At 39.6% G+C, this 14,890-nt stretch overlaps 1 protein-coding gene across 8 annotated transcripts in view; it reads left to right on the top strand.

Moving 5' to 3' along the window:
* The window catches only part of CCDC66 (coiled-coil domain containing 66), a 51,957-nt gene that overhangs the window by 32,172 nt on the left and 4,895 nt on the right, over positions 1-14,890 (top strand). For 7 of the 8 annotated variants that reach the window (XM_082345788.1, XM_082345786.1, XM_082345783.1 and 4 more), the window contains one exon: positions 14,137-14,636. In XM_082345788.1, the coding sequence (XP_082201914.1) occupies positions 14,137-14,636 (500 nt within the window). The remainder of the gene's footprint in view (positions 1-14,136; positions 14,637-14,890) is intronic. The other variant, XM_082345784.1, reaches the window with a different exon arrangement.

Raw genomic sequence — 14,890 nt, 5'->3', positions numbered from 1 at the left:
ATATAATTTACATAGCATAAAATTTACCCTTTTAAAGGGTACAATTCAGTGTTTTTTTAAAGAGCACAATTCAGTTTTTATATTCATAGTTGTGCAACCATCACCGTAATTAATTTTAGAACATTTTTATGTCTCCAAAAAGAAACCCTGTACCCATCGACAATCATTCTCCATTTCCTCTCTCCCCTCTATTCTTGGGCAACCACCAGTCTACTTTCTGTCTCTCTGGATTTGTCTGTTCTGGACATTTCATATAATTGGAATCATATCATATGTGGTCTTCTCTGTCTGGATTCTTTCACTTAGTATGTTTTAAGTTTCATCCATATTGTAGCATGTAACAATAAGTACTTCATTCCTTTTTATCACTGAATAATATTCCATTTTATGGATATACCACCACATTTTGTTTAGTCCTTCATCAGTTGAGGACATTTGGGTTAATTCTACTTTTTGGCTGTTGGAAATATGCTGCTGTGAACATTCATGTGCAAATTTTTGTGTAGACATAAATTTTTAGTCTCTTGGGGGAGAAGAGTAGCATTACTGAGTCGTATAGTAACTGTATGTTTAGAATATTGAGGAACTACTAAATTGTGTTCCACAGCAGCTGTACCATTTTACATTCTCACCAGAAATGTATGAAGATTCTAATTTCTTTACATCCTTGCCCATACTTACTATTCTCATGGTTGTAAAGTGCTCTCTCATTATGATTGCTGATGTTGAGCATCTTTTCATGTGCTTGTTTTAAATTTTTACATAACTAATTAGGTAATATCCATGTTGGGTATCATTATCATAGGTCTCCATGCTTACTATGAATCCTTTCAGCCCTCCACCCATGTGTCTAGGAAATATTTTTTCTTTTTTTAAATAACTTCCAATAAATCTTTTCATTTTTTTTGTAAAATTGAGATATAATTGACACATAACATTAGTTTCAGGTGTATAACATAATGTTTGATATCTGTATATATTGTAAAATAATCACAATAATGAGTCTAGTTAACATTCATTACCATACAGAGTTAGTTTTTTTTCTTGTGATGAGAACTTTGAAGATTTACTCTCTTAGCAACTTTCAAACATACAGTACAATATTATTAACTATAGCCAACATTCTGTACATTACATCCCCAGACCTACTTATTTTATAACTGGAAGGTTGTACATTTTGCTCACGTCCCAACCACCCTCTCTGGCAGCACCAATCTGTTCTCTGTATCTATGAGTTTTTTTTTTCCACCCAGATTCCACATATACCTGAGGATCATATGATATTTGTCTGTCTTTTTGACTTATTTTACTTAGCATAATGTCCTTCAGGTCGATTCATTTTGTTGGAAATGGCAAAATTTCATTCTTTTTTATGGCTAATATTCCATTTTGTGTATATACACGCGTGTGTGTGTGTGTGTGTGTGTGTGTGTACGTGTACACACAGTACATTTTCTTCATCTATCAGTAAACACTTAGGTTGCTTCCATTTGTTGGCTATTGTAAATAATGCTGCAGTGAACAAAGGAATGCATATATTTCTTTGAGTTAGTGTTTTTATTTCCTTCAGATAAGTACCCAGAAGTGGGATTGCTGGATCACGTGGTTCTATTTTTAATTTTTAAGGAACCTCCAATACTGTTTTGCATAGTGACTGCACCAGTTTACATTCGCACCAGCAGTGCACAAGGGTCCCCTCTTCTCCACTTCTTCACCAGCTCTTATTTCTTGTCTTTTTGATAATCGCCATTCTGACAGGTGTGAGGTGGTATTTCATTGTGATTTTGATTTGCATTTTCCTGATGATCAGGGATATTGAGCATCTTTTCACATATCCCTGTTGGCCATCTAGATGTTGTCTTTGGAAAAATGTCTATTCAGATATTCTGCCCATTTTTTTTTTTTTTTTTTTAATAATATAGGAAAGACATTTTTTTTCCTTAAGTTTGGTTTTTTTTTTTGGTTTTTTTTTTTTTTTTAAGATTTATTTATTTATTGATTGGTTGATTGCTATGTTGGGTCTTCGTCTCCGCGCGAGGGCCCTCTCCAGCTGCGGCAAGCGGGGGCCACTCTTCATCGCGGTGCGCGGGCCTCTCACCATCGCGGCCTCTCTTGTTGCGGAGCACAGGCTCCAGACGCGCAGGCTCAGCAATCGTGGCCCACGGGCCCAGTTGCTCCGCGGCATGCGGGATCCTCCCAGACCAGGGCCCGAACCCATGTCCCCCGCACTAGCAGGCAGACTCCCAACCACTGCGCCACCAGGGAAGCCCCCTCTGCCCATTTTTTAATTGGATTTTTTTTTGCTGTTGCATTGTATGACTTCTTAATACATGATACATGATTTGCAAATATATTCTCCCATTCAGCCTTTTCATCTTGTTGATGGTTTCCTTTGCTGTACAGGACCTTTTTAGTTTGATGGAGTCTCAGTTTATTTTTGCTAACGCTACCTTTGCTTTTCGTGTCAAATCCAAAAAGTCACTGCCAAGACCGGTGTCAGAGAACTTACTGCCTATGTTTTCCTCTAGAAGTTTTATGATTTCAGGTCTTACATTTAAGTCTTTAATCTGTTTTTAATTCATTTTTGTGTAAGATGTAAGATAGTGGTCAAGTTTCATTCCTGTGCATGTGGCTGTCCATTTTTTCCAATGCCATTTATTGAAGAAACTGTTGTTTCTCTTTGGCTCTTTTGTTGTAAAATCATTGACAATATATGCATGGGTTTATGTCTGGGCTCTCTATTCTTTTTCACTGATCTATGTGTCTGTCTTCATGCCAGTACCATACTGTTTTGATTACTACAGCTTTGTATTACAGTCTGAAATCAGGGAGCATGATGCCTCCAGCTTTGTTCTTCTTTCTCAGAGTTGCTTTAGCTATTCAGGGTCTTTTGTGGTTCCATACAAATTTTAGGATTGTTTGTTCTGTTTCTGTGAAAAATATCATTGGAATTTTGATAAGGATTATATGGAATCTGTAGATTGCTTTGGGTAGCATGGTCATTTTAACAATATTAATTCTTCCAGCCCATGAGCTTGGAATATGTTTCTATTTATTTGAGTCGTCTTCAGTTTCTTTCATTAATGTCTTATAGTTTTCAGTGTACACCTCCATGGTTAAATTTATTCCTAGGTATTTTATTCTTTTTTATGCACTTATAATTGGGATTGTTGCGGTTGTAAATGGGATTTTGTTCTTAATTTCTCATTCTGACAGTTCATTATTAGTGTATAGAAATGCAACAGATTTTTGTATGTTGATTTTGTATCCTGCAAGTTTACTGAATTCATTTGTTATTTCTAATAGGGTTTTTTTTTGGTGGAGGCTTTAGAGTTTTCTGTATATGATCAGTCACCTGCAAATAGTGACAGTTTTACTTTTCCCTTACAAATTTGGATGCCTTTTCTTTCATTTTCCTCCCTAATTGCTCTCACTAGGACTTCCAATACTATGTTGAATAAAACCGGTGAGAGTGGGCATCCTTGTCTTGTTCCTGGTCTTTGAAAAAGTTTTCAGCTTTTCATCATCGAGCATGATGTTAGCTGTGGGTTTGACATGTATGGCCTTTATTATGTTGAAATACTTTCCCTCTGTACCCACTTTGTTGAGAGTTTTTATCATAAACCATTGTTGAATTTTGGCAAATGCTTTTTCTGCATCTGTTGAGATGATTATATGATCTTTATCCTTCACTTTGTTAATGTGGTATATTGATTCTGTTGCTTTTGGATAGAACGTTCTGTATATACCTGTGAAGTCCTTCTGATTTAATGTATCATAAAAGGCTATTTGCTTATTGATTTTCTTTCCAGATGATCTATCCATTGATGTGAGTGGAGTATTAAAGTCTCCTACTATTACTGTATTGCCATCTATTTCTCCCTTTAGGTCTATTAATATTTGCTTTATGTATTTCGGTGCTCCCATGTTAGGTCCATAAATACTTACAAATGTTATATTTTCTGGTGGATTGACCTCTTTAAATGCCCTCCTTTGTCTCTTGTTACAGACTTTGTTTTAAAGTCTATTTTGTCTGATATAAATATAGCTATTCCCACTTTAGTTTGGTTTTCAGTTGTATGGAATATCTTTTCCCTTCTCTTCATTTTCAGTCTGTGGTGTGTCCTTGTATCTGATGTGAGTTTCTTGTCGGCAGCATATAAGTATCCATTTAGCCATTCTTTCTCTTTTGATTGGAGAATTGAGTCCATTCACATTTAAAGTAATTAAGGATAGGAATGTATATATTGTACTTTTGTTAATTGTTTTCTGGTTGTTTTGTAGTTCCTCTTTGTCCCTTCTTCTCTTCCTTGGTGTTTTGATGACTTTCTTTAGTAGTATGCTTAGATACCTTTCTCTTTATCTTTTGTGTATCTACTATAGGTTTATGCTTTGTGGTTATCATGAGGCTTACGTATACCAACTTTATAACAAATTAAGTTTGAATGCAATCTAAAGCTCTACATTTTTACTCTTCCCCTTCATGTTTTATGTTTTTGATGTCACATTTTATATCTTTTTTACTTTGTGTGTCCCTTAACTATTTATTGTATTTATTTTTACTGCTTTTGTCTTTGAACCTTCATACTAGCTTTATGAGTGATTTATGAGATTTATGAGTGAATAATCCACTGCCTTTAATATTAACCTTTACAGTGAGATTTATACTTGTATATGTTTTTCTGTTGCTAATTATAGCACCCTTTCTTTTCAGCTTAAAGAAGTTCCTTTATAAAACCAGTTTAGTGGTGATGAACTCCTTTAGCTTTTGCTTATCTGGGAAAACACTCTTTCTCTCTCCTTCAATTCTGAATGATAACTTTGCTGGATAGAGTATTCTTGATGGAAGTTTTTTTCTTTAAACACTTTGAATATTTTATGCCACTGCCTCTGGCTTGCAGAGTTTCTGCTGAAAAATCTCGTAGTCTTATGAGGGTTCCTTTGTAGATAACAAGTTGTTTTTCTCTTGCAGCTCTTAAGTTTGTCTCCTTGTCTTTAACTTTTTTGACATTTTCATTATACTGTGCCTTGGTATGTGGGTCCATTGGGTTCATCTTGTTTAGTGTTCTCTGGGTTTCCACAGAGCTTTCTTCCCCAAGGTGAGGGAAGTCTTAAGCCATTATTTCTTCAGATAAGTTTTCTGTCCCTTTTCTGTCTCCTTCTGGGCCCCCTGTAATGCAAATGTTAGTTCACTTGATGTTGTCTCATAAATCCCTTAAGCTGTCTTCACTTTTGTAATTCTTTTTTCTCTCTGCCACTCTGATTAGATGAATTCCGCTGCCCTGTCATCAGGTTCATGAACTTTTCTTCTGCTTCTATTAGTCTGATGTTGGACCCCTCTATTTTTCAGTTTAGTTATTGTATTCTTCAGCTCTGTGGCTTCTATTTGGTACTTTATTATATTTTATCTCTTTTGAAGTTCTCACTGTGTTTATCCATTGCTTTCTTGAATTTGGTGAGCATCTTTAGGATCATTACTTACTTTGAACTCTATCAGGTAGATTACTTATCACTTTTTCATTAAGGTTCTTTTATTCTTTCATTTGGAACATGTTCTTCCTTTGTTTCTTCATTTTTCTTGACTCTCTTTGTTGGTTTCTTTGCATTAAATGAACAGCCACCTCTTCCAGTCTTGAAGGAGTGGCCTTGTGTAGGAAATGAACCTTATCATTCAATCTTACCCTAGCTTTTGGTTGTATCTCAAGCCTTTGTGATTGTCCGTGCAGCATATTCTATTTTTAATAGCTCCCAGTGGTTGAGGAGGTGCCAGGACTTGTCAGTGTCCCAAATCTATGCACCTAGATTCAGGCTGACTGGAAGCCAGACTTGCAGGCAGTCTTTTAAAGTATACAAGTATATACAGTCCTGTGGGACTGCAAGCATGAGCTCCACTGGCCATCAGAGCTGGGCGTTCTGGAGGTGTCTCCTGGATGGCAGTAGCAAAAACTGGGGCTCCAGACAAGTGTATAAGCTCTTTTCTGGGAGACGTCAGCAAGATGTAGTGAGGCAGAGGATAAGTGCAAAGATGGCGTCCAGCAGCCTACGTCCCTGAGAGCACCTCAGTAGGCCTCTAGATGCATGCCAAACCTGAAGCCTGCCCCTCAGGCCAAAGCTCCAGGATAAGCAGGTAGACCTTTTTCATGGAAAGATAGGGTGTATGTGTTTCAGTTTCCTGTTTGTGTAGTGCCCTGGGGGTGGTAACATGCCAATAATTTTCAATTGTTATAGTCCCATGAGACCCTGGAACACAAGCCCCTCTGGTCACCAGAGCCAGGCAATCAAGAGACGTCCCCCAGGCAGCAGCTGCAGAAACCAGGGCACAAGACGTAAAACCTGGGGCACCAGAGACAGGTAAGAGCTCCCCTCCAAGAGATAATGGAGGACTAGAGCATAGCTGAGAGTATGAAGATGGTGCTTGACCTCTAAGGTGTCTGGAAAGGGTTACAGTCAGCCCTTAGATATGTGTTTAATTAGGAGCCTTCCCCTCAGGCTGTAGCTATGATAAGCTAATAGGCTTCTTTCACAGAGAGACTAAACTCCTGCATCTGTTTTCTTTTGCTGTGCCCTGGCAGTAGTAGCTATTTAAGAACTCTTTCTCCATTGGTTACAGTCCTGTAAGCATAAGCGCTGGGCCACTATAACCAGGTGATGTAGAAGTGTCCCCTGGTGGCAGCTGCAATAATTGGGGCACCTTGCAAAGGTATAAGCTTTTTGGGAAATACTGGAAGGCTGGAGTAAGGCAGAGAAATAATGCAAAGATTGCATCTAACGGTTTCCATTCCCTGAGAGCTTGTCCGTAGACCCCTAGATGTGTACCAAACTAGAAGCCTACCCTTAAGGCCAAACCTTTTGGAGAAGCAAATAGGAATCTTTCTCAGAAAGACTGGGGTTTGTTTCAGCCTGCTATCCATGCAGTGCCCTGGGGGTGATAATCTGCCAAGAACTGTTTCTCTGATTGTTAACAGTTTCATGGGACCCAGGAATGTGACCCGCCCTTCCCCCCACCAACCCCTGCCTCCAGAGCCAGGCCATCAGGGGGCATCCACTGGGCAACAGCTGCAAAAACCAGGGCACCAGATGCATGTAAAAGTTCCCTTCAGGAGATACTCGCTAAAAGTTCCCCTTCAGGAGATACTCGCACTCTGAAATGGGATAAAGGGAGCGGGTGAAGATGGCTTGCACCAGCTATAGCAAGGCAGAGGGTGAGTGTGAAGATGGTACCTCCCCCCACCCTCCCCCCCGCCCGTTTGAAGCTGGGGGTGGGGAGTGTAACAGCGGGGCAGGGGCAGCAAGTTGGTAATAAAAGGCTTAGTGTTTTTTAATTTTTTAAATTTTATTTATTTATATTTTTTTGAGTATAAACATTTATTAAAGTACTTCTTAAAATTACAGAGTGCTTAGAGAAAATCCTTACAGAAACATCTGTAAGGAAAATAGTTTTGGCTAGTATTCAAAATGGCAGTAGTTCTTAGTATGCATCTACCTGTACTTCTCCCACCTCATTTTTATTCATTCTTATATAATAAACACTTACAGTACAATGTAAGGTATTCCTTATTTCAAACTTATCTAAGGTATTTTTCACCTGCTGACTTTAAAACTTTGGAGGAACTTGACTTAAATTTTTAAACTGTCACTGCAAGGTGAGTTCATCCCACTGCTTCATTTCGGTGAGGAGAGCCTGTCTTGAGTTCAAGCTTTTGTAATCCGTGGAATAGTCCAAAACTGCATAAAAGCCAATTTATGAGCTATCACTTTATATATTTATTTTATTGGAGTATAATTGCTTTACAATATACAACGAAGTGAATATTGTACACTTTGTTGTACAACAAAGTGAATCAGCTATGTGTATACATATATCCCCTCCTCTTGGACCTCCCTCCCCTGCCCCCACATCCGGCCCATTTAGGTCATCACAAAGCACCAAGCTGAACTCCCTGTGCTATACCGCAGGTTCCAACTAGCTATCTGTTTTACACATGGTAGTGTATTTATGTCAAACCTAATCTCCCAATTCATCCCACCCTCCCCTTCCCCACCCTGTGTGTCCACACATCCATTCTCTACATCTATGTCTCTATTCCTCCTCTGGGAATAGGTTCATCGGTACTATTTTTCTAGATTCCACATATATGCATTAATATACGATATTTGTTTTTCTCTTTCTGACTTAACTTCACACTCTGTATGACAGACTAGGTCCATCCACATCTCTACAAATGACCCAATTTTGTTCCTTTTTATGGCTGAGTAATATTCCATTGTATATATGTACCACATCTTCTTTATCTATTCATCTGTCAGTGGACATTTAGGCTGTTTCCATGACCTGGCTATTGTAAATAGTGCTGCAGTGAACATTGGGGTACATGTGTCTTTTTGTTTTTTTTTTGTTTGTTTGTTTGTTTGTTTTTAATTTTATTTACTTATTTATTATTATTATTATTATTATTTTTGGCTTTGTTGGGTCTTCGTTTCTGTGCGAGGGCTTTCTTTAGTTGCGGCGAGCTGGGGCCACTCTTCATCGCGGTGCGCAGGCCTCTCACTGTCATGGCCTTTCGTTGCGGACCACAGGCTCCAGATGCGCAGGCTCAGTAGTTGTGGCTCACGGGCCCAGTTGCTCCGCGGCATGTGGGATCTTCCCAGACCAGGGCTCGAACCCGTGTGCCCTGCATTGGCAGGCAGATTCTCAACCACTGCGCCACCAGGGAAGCCTTTTGTTTTGTTTTTAAACATGTATTTTTTTATTTATTTTTGGCTGCGTTGGGTCTTCATTGCTGTGCGTGGGCTTTCTCTAGTTGCGGCGATGGGAGCTACTCTTCATTGTGGTGCACGGGCTTCTCATTGCAGTGGCTTTTCTTGTTGCAGAGCATGGGCTCTAGGCACGCGGGCTTCAGTAGTGTGGCTCGCGGGCTTTAGAGCACAGACTCAATAGTTGTGGCACACGGGCTTAGTTGCTCCACAGCATGTGGGATCTTCCCGGACCAGGGCTTGAACCTGTGTCCCCTGCATTGGCAGGAGGGTTCTTAACCACTGTGCCACCAGGGAAGTCCCATGTGTCTTTTTGAATTACAGTTTTCTCAGGGTATATGCCCAGTAGTGGGATTGCTGGGTCATATGGTAGTTCTAGTTTTAGTTTTTTAAGGAACCTCCTTACTGTTCTCCACAGTGGCTGTATCAGTTTACATTCCCACCAACAGTGTAAAAGGGTTGGTTCCCTTTTCTCCACATCCTCTCCAGCATTTATTGTTTGTAGATTTTTTGATGATGGCCATTCTGACTGGTGTGAGGTGACACCTCATTGTAGTTTTGATTTGCATTTCTCTAAGGATTAGTGATGTTGAGCATCTTCTCATATGCCTCTTGGCCATCTGTATGTTTTCTTTGGAGAAAAATGTCTATTTAGGTCTTCTGCCCATTTTTGGATTGGGTTGTTTGTTTTTTTGATATTGAGCTGCATGAGCTGTTTGTATATTTTGGACATTAATCCTGTGTCAGTTGCTTCGTTTGCAAATATTTTCTCCCATTCTGAGGGTTGTCTTTTCCTCTTCTTTATAGTTTCCTTTGCTGTGCAAAAACTTTGAAGTTTAATTAGGTCCCATTTGTTTATTTTTGTTTGTATTTTCATTACTCTAGGAGGTGGGTCAAAAAAGATCTTGCTGTGATTTATGTCAAAGAGTGTTCTGCCTATGTTTTCCACTAAGAATTTTATAGTGTCTGGTCTTTAATCCATTTTGAGTTTATTTTTGTGTATGGTGTTAGAGAATGTTCTAATTTCATTCTTTTACATGTAGCTGTCCAGTTTTCGCAGCACCACTTAATTAAGGAGACTGTCTTTTCTCCATTGTATATCCTTGCCTCCTTTGTCATAGATTAGGTGACCATAGGTGCATGGGTTTATCTCTGGGCTTTCTATCCTGTACCATTGATCTATATTTCTGTTTTGGGGCCAGTACCATACTGTCTTGATTACTGTAGCTTTGTAGTATAGTCTGAAGTCGGGCAGCCTGATTCTTCTAGCTCCATTTTTCTTTTTGCAGATTGCTTTGGCTGTGTGGGGTCTTTTGTGTTTCCATACAAATTGTGAAATTTTTTGTTCTAGTTCTGTGAAAAATGCCATTGGTAATTTGATAGGGATTGCACTGAATCTGTAGATTGCTTTGGGTAGTATAATCATTTTCACAATATTGTTTCTTCCAATCCAAGAACATGGTATCTCTCTCCATTTGTTGGTGTCATCTTTAATTTCTTTCATCAGTGCCTTATAGTTTTCTGCATACAGGTCTTTTGTCTCCCTAGGTAGGTTTATTCCTAGGTATTTTATTCTTTTTGTTGCAATGGTAAATGGGATTGTTTCCTTAATTTCTCTTTCTGCTCTTTCGTTGTTAGTGTATAGGAATGCAAGAGATTTCTGTGTATTAATTTTGTATCCTTCAGCTTTACCAGATTCATTGATTAGCTCTAGTAGTTTACTGGTGGCATCTTTAGTATTTTCTGTGTATAGTGTCATGTCATCTGCGAACAGTGACAGTTTTACTTCTTCTTTTCCAATTTGTATTCCTTTTATTTCTTTTTCTTCTCTGATTGCCATGGCTCGGACTTCCAAAACTATGTTGAATAAAGTGGCGAGAGTTGACATCTTTGTCTTGTTCCTGATCTTAGAGGAAATGCTTTCAGTTTTTCACCATTGAGAATGATGTTTGCTGAGGGTTTGTTGTACATGTTGAAGTTGGGTGGGGGGCAGTGTAACAGCTGGGGTGGGGACGGCAAGGTGGGAATAAAAGGCCTAGTGGTTTTTTTTTTTTAAAAAAAAACAGGTGGTGCCCACCATCCTCATCCCCACCCCCATCCCAAGAGTATTCCAGCAAGCCCCTAGGTGTGTTAAGTTACATTCCTGCCCCTAGATGTGTTAAGTTACATTCCTGCCCCTAGATGTGTTAAGTTACATTCCTGCCCCTAGATGTGTTGTTACAATTCCTGCCCCTTGGGCCAACGCTTCAACATATTTTTAAATGAGCCTCTTTCACATTTGGGTGTAATCAGCTGCCTCTGCACTGGGCCCTGGGGTAAGTGAGCCCTTTCAGAGCTGTTTCTCCCTTCTGCTATAGCTTTGTGGGTCTTGTGGACATGAGCCGCATTGGTTTTCAGTGCTATATGTTTTGGGGGATTATCTGTTCTGTGCAGATCTTAAAAGTGGGAGTACCCAATGTGGGGTTCAAACCCTTAACTCCTTGGGGAAAAGCTCTGGGTTTTGAGTTCCCTCCCAATTGTGGGTTGCAGTACAGGGGTGGGGTTTATGGCTTGACTGTGTCTCAGCCTCTCCCACCTGCTTTGATGGTGTGCGTCTACACACTTGCGCAATGTGTAGGAGTCGCCCAGCCAGTTCTTTAGGTTTTTTTCAGAGGAAATTGTTCCCTATGTCACTATAGGTTCAAGTGTGTCCGTAGGAGGCGAGTTCAGGATCTTCCTAGGTCACCACCTTGAACCAGACCTTCAGTTTTTAAACTAATTACCAGTGGACCCTCCTGTCAGTTATTTGTGGTCTTGGGGATCCCTTGGTAACTTAAAAAGAGACAAAAACCAATTTGGCTGGCCATAAGTTAGGAGATAATATTAATGTTCCTTTAGAAATATCAAAAAGCTACTCTGGAGTTGGCTAGTACTGAGCCCCAAGCCCAGAATGTCTTAATGGAAATCCATCCTCTAACATACCTCTATTTCTGCCAGTTAATTTTAGATCTTCAATACAACACCAAATTACATAATATGACAGGAAGGTAGAAGGGAATTTGAAAAGGGAAGTGGGGTAAAGCAACCTGTTTAGTTTATTAAAAAAACAAAACTTTTTTTATAGTTTGCTCGTAAGCTTGAAGAATGTGGTTTGGTCCCTTTTCTATGTCCAGATAAATAACAAAATTATATAAATCCTACACATCACTTAAGAGGAAGTCAAACAAAAAAAAAAAAAAAAAAGAGGAAGTCAAACTAGGTCTTTAAGACCGTGAAATTATGTATATTATCACTGGGTGACTCTAAGGGAATTTAATCAGTCAGGGTCCCAAAGTAGAATAATTAAAGATGGCTTATTTAAAAAGAGTATTTTCAAAGGAGTGGCTGTGAGGGAATACAGCAATAGTGCTTTGACTCTGGTGCTAGTAGCAACTGACCTGTTACCAGAACCTAGAAGACAAGCGTTGTATAGAGATAACTTTGAGGGGAACCTTTGGTAAAGGGACAGAGTCAGCCTGAGGTCAGCTCACAGGGAATGAGCCAGTGGGATAAGTATCCTGAATTCACTCTTTTCCCTTCCTATAATCTGCATATGAACACTCTTGACAGAAACAGAAGCCAGAGGACCCAGGAACCCATTGATAAGGTTCTTACCAGTCAGCCTGCTAGGGCAGAGAGCAGGGGAGAGAAAGGTGTAAAGTGGGTGAGGAGTGGCAAAAAAGGATATCCAGTATGAAAATGATGTAGGCTGGGCAGCCTTACTAGGATTAGTCCTGGAGCAGCTCTAGTCTGGAATAACAAACTTACAGCAATAATTGGACTTTTTTTTTTTAATGGGCAACCCAGACCTTTCATTAGCTAATTGTGAATTTAAAATTTTAATCATATGTGAAAAAAAGCCTTTTGAGCAACAAAGTAATTTTGTTGCTCAATTGTTGTGATAGCTGAACACATACATATATAATCATGAACATTATATAAATTTTAAGGAGATTTTAGATGTCTTGTTCGAATGGTGAACTTTTCCTGTTTTCAAAATGGAAAAAAGTAAAAGGTTGTATGTGATTCAGGGATGGCCTGGAGGCACAGCATGATGGTATATGAGATACAGACATTAAAAAAGTACATGAGGGCTTCCCTGGTGGCACAGTGGTTAAGAATCCACCCTGCCAGTGCGAGGGACACAGGTTCGAGCCTTGCTCCGGGAAGATCCCACATGCCACAGAGCAGCTGGGCCCATGTGCTGCAACTACTGAGCCTGCGCTCTGGAGCCCACGAGCCACAACTGCTGAGCCCATGTGCCACAACTACTGAAGCCGGCACACCTAGACCCCATGCTCCGCAACAAGAGAAGCCACCACCATGAGAAGCCGACTACCGCAACGAAGAGTAGCTCCAACTCGCCACTAGAGAAAGCCCATGCGCCGCAACGAAGACCCAACGCAGCCAAAAATAAAATAAAAAAATAAAGAGTGAATCATCTGAAGTTCTGATGTGTGCTGTAGCTTGAATGATCCTTGAAGGCATTACGCTGAGTGAAATAAGCTGGACGTGAGGGGAGGGGGCAGTTGTGCAGGGAGACACATATATTGTATAGTTCCACTGGTGTAAGGAATTTAGGGTTGGGTGGACAAATCAGAAGTGGAAAGTAGAGTGGAAGTTGCTGAGGGTTGGGAAGGAGGGTGGAATGGGGAGTTACTGCTTAGTGGGTGCAGGGTTTCTGCTTGAGGTGATGATGGGGTCTGGAATTGTGTGGCATCATGAGTGTGCTTGGTGCCACTGAATTGTACACTTAAAACTGGTTTAATGGAAGATTTAGGGAAATTGGAACCCTTGTGCATTGTTGGTGGGAATGTAAAATGGTGCAGCTGCTAAAGAAAACAGAATGGCATTTCCTCAGAAAATTTATAATTACCATATGGTCTGGCGATTCCACTTCTGGGTGTAGTCAGAAGAACTGAAAAAAGTAAGGTCTTGAAGAATAGCCCAAAGGTGGAGGCACCCCAAGTGTCCCTTGACAGATGAATGGATAAACAAAAATGTGGTATATACATACAGTGGAATGTTTTATGGTATGTGTGTGTGTATTCAGCCTTAAAAAGGAGGATATTCTTACACATGCTACAACTTGGATGAACTTTGAGGACATTATGCTAACAGAAATAAGTCACAAAAAGAGACAATCATAGAGACAAAGTAGTATGGTGGTTGCTACAAGCTGGCAGGAAGCGGGGGATGGGGAGTTGTTTAGTGGGTATAGAATTTTTTTTTTTCAATTTTCAAACCAAAGTTTTAGAGGGCAGTTTTAATGCCTTTGAAAAAAATGGTTAAAATGGTAAATTTTGCATTATGTATGTTTTACCACAATTTTTTAAAAATTATTCATCTGAAACTTTTTTTTAGATGACTTAAATGGAGGAATATTTACCAACATAGAATCACGCTGTGGCTCGGTAATAGAGAGGGAAACTGTTATAAACTGTTCATCTCCTGAGATTCCTGCAGAATTTAATGAACAGTTTAACACTAAGAAGAACAAGCAAGAACTAGTAAATCATGATAACGGAGCCAACTTAGAAAAAGAAAACAGTTGGTATAATGACCAGTGTAATCAGTTCACAAGAACAGAGAAACAAACAAAACATATGAAGAAGTGTCCTAAAAGGCCTGATTGGAATATAAATAAACCACTGAGACGGTATATTCCAGCATCAGAAAAGTACCCTAAACAGCTTCAAAAGCTGAGAGAAGAAAAAAGAGTAAGAAGGCAGATGGAACTGCTTCATTTGGTAGAAAGAAATAATCCTGGACACCTGTCTCAAAATAGAGTCACTTCACCAGATGTTCTTCATTCATCTCATCAAGAAACTGAACCAGGTTTCAGGTGGCAGCTAGTCAAAAAGGTAAAGCTCTTCTGTCTTAAAAAATATTTTAAAGCATGTATTGAAGTTTTTAGAATGAGAATATAGTTCCACACATGCATGTTTTGACAAGGCTATTCTGGGTCTGAATAAGAGTTCTAGAAATTTGCTGTAGTTTATTTACACCAGGGGTCAACAAACTATGGCCAGTGGGCAAATCCGTCTTGCTGCCTGCTTTTGCAAAGTTTTTTAGGAATACAGCCATGCTCATTTTTTTACCTATTGTCTGTGGCTGG

This window comes from Balaenoptera borealis, assembly GCF_965194805.1.
Source record: "Balaenoptera borealis genome assembly, chromosome: 12".
NCBI classification, from domain to species: domain Eukaryota; kingdom Metazoa; phylum Chordata; class Mammalia; order Artiodactyla; family Balaenopteridae; genus Balaenoptera; species Balaenoptera borealis.
Note: the sequence above shows the minus strand (reverse complement) of the source record. Positions and strands in the feature narration are given on the sequence as shown.